At 34.0% G+C, this 7,162-nt stretch overlaps 1 protein-coding gene across 1 annotated transcript; it reads right to left on the bottom strand.

Annotated features, from left to right (window-relative positions):
* Positions 1–1,638: 1,638 nt before the first annotated feature.
* Positions 1,639–4,924, bottom strand: LOC107466692 (uncharacterized). Its single transcript, XM_016085700.3, has 3 exons — positions 4,605–4,924; positions 2,003–4,416; positions 1,639–1,883 (listed from the first exon to the last, which is right to left on the bottom strand). The coding sequence occupies exons 1-3, from the start codon at positions 4,786–4,788 to the stop codon at positions 1,806–1,808; spliced, it is 2,676 nt and encodes an 891-aa protein (XP_015941186.1). The 5' UTR covers positions 4,789–4,924; the 3' UTR covers positions 1,639–1,805.
* Between the last annotated feature and the right edge of the window lie 2,238 nt (positions 4,925–7,162).

Genomic DNA, 7,162 nt, shown 5'->3' with positions numbered 1-7,162 from the left:
CAAAAAATAATTTTACAGTATTAATATATAATTAATAATAATTATTTTGTTTTATTTTATTTTTTTATGTGGTGTAATTGATACTAATAAATGTTATTGAATGTGTATTTGGTGATGATGATTGTATGAGCATATCTACTTACAATTTTATATAATGCATACACATGTATATAATCTATGTTCAGACCACTTCTCAACATAACAAAATAAAACATACAAACAACAAGACATAAAACTAAACAAACCATAATAATATGCTTTTAGTTTAAGATAATATGAGACTTTGTACATCTCTTTTTGTTGAATTTGAAATTGTATTTGTAGTGAAGATGATTCAATAATAAGTTTTTTGAAAAATACCATATTAGAAATCAAATAAGTTTAATTTAACCTTAAAAGTTAATTTATCTATTAATATTTTTTTCTAATAAATATTTGAAAAATTTATTGAGTCATGCAAAAGAATGGGACGGCAGATTGCTAAAGAATGGGATGGCAGATTGTTATATTTGACGGAAAAAAATATTGGGATTGATCTGTATATTAATTTTTTTTAGGGACTAAAATGACCGATTTTATAATTTTTGGATAATTATTCTGCCAAAAAATGATCGAGGACTGATTTGTGCCGGAGTAAAATTTTAAAAATGTTTTTGTATATTAATTTTTCTTGAAAACTAAAATGTATGCTTTTATAATTTTTCGAAACTAATTTGGGTAATGGGTATTTTTAAGTAGTTAATATTAATTAATTTTTTATTATAAAATTATTTTTTAATTCTTATTTTTTAGAAAATTTAAAAATAAAATTTAAAGTTTAAAATTTAAAATTTTTAAAAATAAACTGATGTTAACAGAAAAAACTTATCTTTTTAGTTTAACTCTATTTTTTTTTTAAATAACAGCTCAAGTGGAAAGAAAGTTTACGGGCCACAAACTTCACAGTTCTAATGCATTTTGAGGTCACTTATAATTATTTGAAATCACTTACCAAGTGGGCCAATTAACCACTTCTGACTTAACCACCACTAACGAATCCTCTAATATTTGATAAGTAAGCTCATTTCTAATCATGGTAAACCGTTCCTTAGTTCCATGATTTCCCATATATATAATATTATAATATACAATATTTGATAATGAAGCACAACTGTGACTGGTCCAACTTTTTTTTCTCATTTTATTGACGAGCACTACCTAATAAATAAACGGAGGAAAAGTGGCAGCTCAAAAGCAGAAACCAATAATAAGCAATTGAAGATCCTCCATTTAATTTGCTCTCAGACTATATACATAGCAAGCCGTCCCTGTTAGTCACACATCTATCATTTCCACATAGCCTTTTGTCGCTTCAATGCACTCCCAAATATGAACAAACTTTAGTGGTAAGTGGCAAGATAGGGGACCTTCCTAAACAATTAACTTAGATGCCACCTATCCGATTAGAAATTTAGGTCATTGACGTGTCCCATGTAATATGTTTCCACATAAAAGATATCACCCACTCACTTCCCTCCTTTGTCTACATGCATGATACAGATATAGTATAGCTTGAAAACGATGTTGGTAATCGTATAGTGCCATATGATCAGCGGCCAAAATAGTTGTAATCTAATGGAGAGTTTAAATAGATAAAAGTTACAAAAGGAAGCAACACAAAGATTAATAATATAACTCATTGACAATAGTCATTCAACAACAAACTTGTTAAGCTACAGAGTCAAGAACATGAGATTCAGAAGATAGGACACTTCTGCTTACAAACTAACAATACAAAAGAGAACTTAGAAAAAGTATCACAAGGTTCATGAAGGAGAAGTAGCAAGATTTCTGATCCTACTTGAACGCCTAACAGGAGTTACTATTCCCACATCCCCATCTCCCTGCAAAAACAATGCAATGAAAAAAACACATAAGATGATAAGAAACAAATTTATAGTGGATGAAAGATATATGTTTTGTTAGATTGTGACAATAAAATAAAGAGAAATAAAATACATACCTGCTTGCTTGGAATTTTCTCGTACACTGTTAAGCTTCCATAGGATGATGTCGAACCCATGGAATAGTCTGAAGAGGCCCAAGATTCTCTCCTATAGTGCTTCTTGCTCTTCTTCTCTACGCTATGATCTTCATCCGACTGGTTTATTGCTTTATCACCTTGGGATGAACCCTGCTGAAAGCTGCTCATTTCAGAAGGGCAATGCTCTTCAAGCACATCCATTTCTGTGGGTCCATTCCTGAGAGATGACTTCTCTGGAGAAATTTGCTTTTTGTTCAGAGTTTGCAATGAGTTGTTGGCATGCAACTCCTTACCAATCAAAGGTTGCTCCACAGAGCTGGTGACCCTTTTGCTTCCGATTTTACCTTTCCTTGAAAAGTTGAAAGATACAAGAGCAATTATAAGTGCACCTCCACAGAGCAGCAAATATAGCATCATAAGTGGAGTTATGTCAGTTGTTTCAGATCTCTTTTCATTCCTGGTGATTGCAGCATCTACTGTTGCATAATTTCCATCTGCTTCTTCATCATAGACTTCAGCATGAATTTTTTCAACTTCTGAGCCTAAACTAGGCAAATTCTCTAGACCTTGGTTACTTGGTTTTTCAATATTGAAAAACCTGGCATCATCTCCTAGTGTTTGCTTCACATCAATATGGATATCAGAGTCTTCAACATTGAAGAAGTGAGCATCCTCTTCTTGTGCATGCATTGCTTCTGAAATTTCTGCTTCAGCCAGTTGCAAAGCCTGCTCTGGTATAATTCCTGCTTGGCCCTTAAGTACGTCATCCAATTCTGAAACACCTTCAACATTGAAATAAACGTTGCCTTCTTGTTCTTGCTTTGCATCTGAATTTCCGGCTTCAGTAAGTTGCAAAGACTGCTCTGGTTGTGGAGCATCTAAAGCACTTTCAGCTTCAGTAATTACTTCCAGTTCTTGCTGAACTTGTTCTTCATATATCTCATAATGCTCTTCTGAAATATCTTCACTATCATCCTCATCATCAGCATCAATGTCTGAGATGACTTCACTTTCTTGAATGTGAAGTACTGTTGATTGGATTTCGGCATCAACAACTTCATTTTTGCCCCTACGAAATACATGGTACTGATTAACCACAACATGATCTGGCACAACGGTCAAGTTGTAGTATTGCAACTGGGCCAAACTATGAATTTGTAGTCCTCTAACTTTGGATATCAGCTCAGATATTGATGTTAAGGACTTAATAAACCGGATATGGAGATTCTGAGCTAACCAATCGAATTTTGCTTTTGCAAACTGGGTGAATTGATCAAAGTTGGCCCTTGCAAAATCTGAAAGTTGAGACGCTTCATAAGCCTCATACATGTCTTCAAACACTGTATGATGAACCACCGGAGAATTGATGACTGAGATGGAGAGAACAGCAAATGAGAGGAGAATAATCAGACCAAAAGCCAATGATTTCATAGAGAAGCGGCGCTTAGGGTTGGCTTCAATGGTTCCCTCAGCAGGACTTGGTTCATCAGAACCTTGGCTTTCTTCCTCCATAACTGCCTCATCCGAAGAGACCTCCTCTGCTTCCTTCTGTGAACCTTCGGACTGAGAATCCTCTGTAACTTCTGTATCAGAGAAGCTACCAGATATGATACTCTCACTGCAAAGTTCCATCCTTGGTCTAGGTTTGTAATGAAGAAACTTCGGTCTAGGGGAGAGATAGTTTGTTTTAGGATCGTAAGGTGGCATCAAGGGATCGGCATCAAGAGGAGCTAAGATGGTTGCTGTGGATGAAGCTGGAGGTGGGGTAGGACTAAGCTTGAAAGTTGGGTCAAGGTTAACACAATCATGATCGAGGGAAACAGTTTCAAATGAAGGTTCTGTCTCAATGTTATCATCCTCTAGAACCAAAGGAACATTCAGATCATGTTCAGCCTCAAATGACACATCAGTGTCATTATTTGGAACCAAAGGAACACTGATATCATGGACAGTTTCACTTTCATCACTCAAATCTTCCTCAGATGTCAAACTAGAGCGGCTACTATGTGATTCCTCAAAATTTGGAACCACGTCAAATATAGAATCAAGTTTTCTCTCTTCTACTAGATCAAGGTGGTCTGATTGCAAGCCACCACATTCCAAGGGTTCTGCAAAAGTTACCTTGCGAACGTTGCTTTTGGCCTCTGCAGATGGAACAGAATCTGGAACTGGCCCATTCCTCTCAAACAGCACTTTTTTCCTCGGAGATTCAATAATCTTGCAGGAAGCAGAGATGGTCGGAGACATGAAATTCTTTGAGCCCTTCAAGCAAGCAGCTGGTGATCGAACCTTCCCGGGCTTCAATGTCTGATCTTTCCCATTTTCTTTGTCGTCAACGTACCGCAAAGACCCCCCACTTTCTCTGCCCGCAACACTGTTCCTTACCTGAAAATCTACAGGATACCAAAAGTCCAAAACCACAAATTGAAGATTAAGTAGTGAATCGGAAACCCTAAAATGTTTTGACTTTTGAGAAAGCTAAAATCTTTTGAACATAAATCTAAGCAGATTTCAAATAACCAGTAATAAGTAAATAGGAGGGGGAAAAAAATAAAAGAGGAAAGGAAAAAAGGAAAGGAACCTGAAGGACTGTTGGCGGGAGTGTTGGGGAAAACGGATCTAGAACTAGTAGGGTTTGCGACTAGGGAGGGCTTAGAGAATGGGTTTCCGATAAAACTCTTCCTGATAGGGTTGCTGATTTCTGAACTTCTTCTAGGGCTTGAATTTGATGCCACTGATGGCAAGGACTTGTTGTTAGAAGGCATGGCCACGAATTGAGTAGGAACAGAATGATAGTGACGACGAAGAAGGAGGAGGAGGATTTGAGAAATTCTCGACTGGGATATAATTGTAACGTCTATATTTTCCAAACGAGAATTTAAATTTGAGTCTGGAAATTTAAACGGTCAACAAATCTGAACGGTTGGAATAAGCTAGCCGTTGAAGGAATAGAGGGTAGAGGCTAACTTTTTCATATGGGCTGGGCTTATTTATTCTATTTTAATTTTGTCCTTAAAATTTTTTATTTGTACTAAATATACTATTGACAACTAAATTTTTAAAAATTTTAAAAAATTTAGGATTAATTCAACAATAATACATGATATCTATGTCTAATTTGCTTGTATAAAAAGTTATTCTTGTGAAGTTGTTACTAAATTCATCCTAGTTTTTTTTTGAAAAATTAGCCACCAGAAATATATTTGATGTAAATCGAAAATTTTTGAGACAAAATTGAAACAAAATAAAATTTAGGGGCATTTTTTAGATTTTTAACAAATTTTAAAGACAAAAAAATACTTTATCCTAATAAAAATAATATAATTTTTTATTTAAAAATCGTTAGATAATTTAACATATTTAACTAAATTATTATCTAACGACTTTTAATTATCGATTTTACAGACAACGTGTTAATTGATTTAGTCCCTCTTTTATAATTTGTATGCAATTCTCATAATACTCCATAGTTTGCACCTTTTACAAATTATTTTATATCTCATATCTTTCCTCCAAAATTTTCAAAACATTAAAAAGATAAGTTGAAGAGTAATAATGATCTTACTTACGGAGATGTAGAATAGATCAAATAATTCAAAAGTGTGCGTCAAAAATCAAATTCCAATTCATTCTTCAATTTCGTCATTCATTTGAAATTGGAGACCACTTTGACCTCAAAGAACTACTAGAAAGATATTAGATTGTAAATTTTGGTGGCTCAAACTATTCAAAGATGCAAACCACTTTTGTTAATTTTGCATTAATGTCAAAAATTTGAAAATATATCCTAAAATGATAAAATGTCCCAACAACCTATGTTGGTTTGTGAAATCTTTGATATTTAAGAAATTGATTTCATGGGACCATTTTTTAGTTCAAATGGATTTTTTTATATCTTGTTAATGGTTGACTATATTTTAAAGTGGGTGGAACTAATTTCAATCCACAATGATGATGCAAACATCATTGTATCTTTTGTAAGAAACAATGTTATTTGTTGACTATATTTTAAAGTGGGTGGAACTAATTTCAATCCACAATAATGATGCTAACATCGTTGTATCTTTTGTAAGAAACAATGTTATTTGTCGTTCTGAATCACCACGAGTAATTATGAGTGATTAAGAAATCGACTTTTGTAATAGAAAAATAGAGGCATGTGAACCACTCTATCACCTCAAACAAATGGCCAAGCGGAAATATCAAATAGAAAAATCAAGAGTTAAAAGATGCTCCATAGACATACTAAACTACTTACAAAATACCAACTGGAATGAGCTCATTCTGGATTATTTATGGCAAAGCTTGTCATTGTTCACTAAAAATAGAGCACAAGATCTATTAAACGGTAAAAGAGTGAAATATAGACTTAAAGAAGGTGGGCATTGACAGGAAGCTTCAATGGAAGGAATTGGCATGCCCAAGGCTAGAAGCCTATAAAAATGCTAGACTTTACAAAGACAAAGCCAAGATATTTTATGATCTTAACATTTAGAGAAAATCTTTTTCGGTTAGTGATAGAGTGTTGCTCTATAATTTAAGATTTTGGTTGATGTCGAGTAAATTGAGATCAATATGGGACAGGCCATATAAGGTGGAGAAGGTCACGCCTTATGGAGTGATAGAATTGAACCACCTTCAAGTGAAACAACTTTCTTAATCATTGGACTTCCGGTGAAACTCTACTACAAACAACATCACAATAAGGAAGTTGAGGTGTTTTTCTTAAAAAATACATCTAAGGAGATGCATTGAAATTTATGGATGTCGAACTTAAGAATAATAAACAAAAGTGTTAAGTGAAAAACATCTCATTATGGTAATATCTTTCAATCTTTTTATGTTCATAGATTTCTTTAATTTTGGAACCACTTTAATTTTCATTTGCTTGGTTATAGGTTTAATTTGCTTAATCTGTTAGAATTTGTTTTAGAGTGTATACATGTGTTAGAATATGTTAGAATGTTTCTTATTCCCTATTTAAAAAAAAACGGTCAGTAGCGAATCGTTGCTTGCACAACCTTTTTATGCGCGCGCAAGGCTAGTTAGAAGCAAAATCGTGCATGCGTGGCCCTTTTGTGCAGTGAGACCTTGGTTAGTGTGAAAACCAAGGTTAAGAGAATTGAACCGTACATTGAA

The sequence above is a fragment of the Arachis duranensis genome, chromosome 1 (assembly GCF_000817695.3).
Source record: "Arachis duranensis cultivar V14167 chromosome 1, aradu.V14167.gnm2.J7QH, whole genome shotgun sequence".
In the NCBI taxonomy this organism is placed as follows: Eukaryota; Viridiplantae; Streptophyta; class Magnoliopsida; order Fabales; family Fabaceae; genus Arachis; species Arachis duranensis.
The sequence above is the reverse complement of the archived record's forward strand: the minus strand, read 5'-3'. Positions and strand labels throughout refer to the sequence as shown.

Excerpts from the sequence above, each read along its gene's own strand:
- LOC107466692 (XM_016085700.3), bottom strand. The coding sequence starts at position 4,788 with ATGCCTTCTAACAACAAGTCCTTGCCATCAGTGGCATCAAATTCAAGC. Across the intron at positions 4,417-4,604 it reads TCCCGCCAACAGTCCTTCAG|ATTTTCAGGTAAGGAACAGT; the intron begins GTTCCTTTCCTT and ends GGTATCCTGTAG. Across the intron at positions 1,884-2,002 it reads AGAAAATTCCAAGCAAGCAG|GGAGATGGGGATGTGGGAAT; the intron begins GTATGTATTTTA and ends TTGTTTTTGCAG.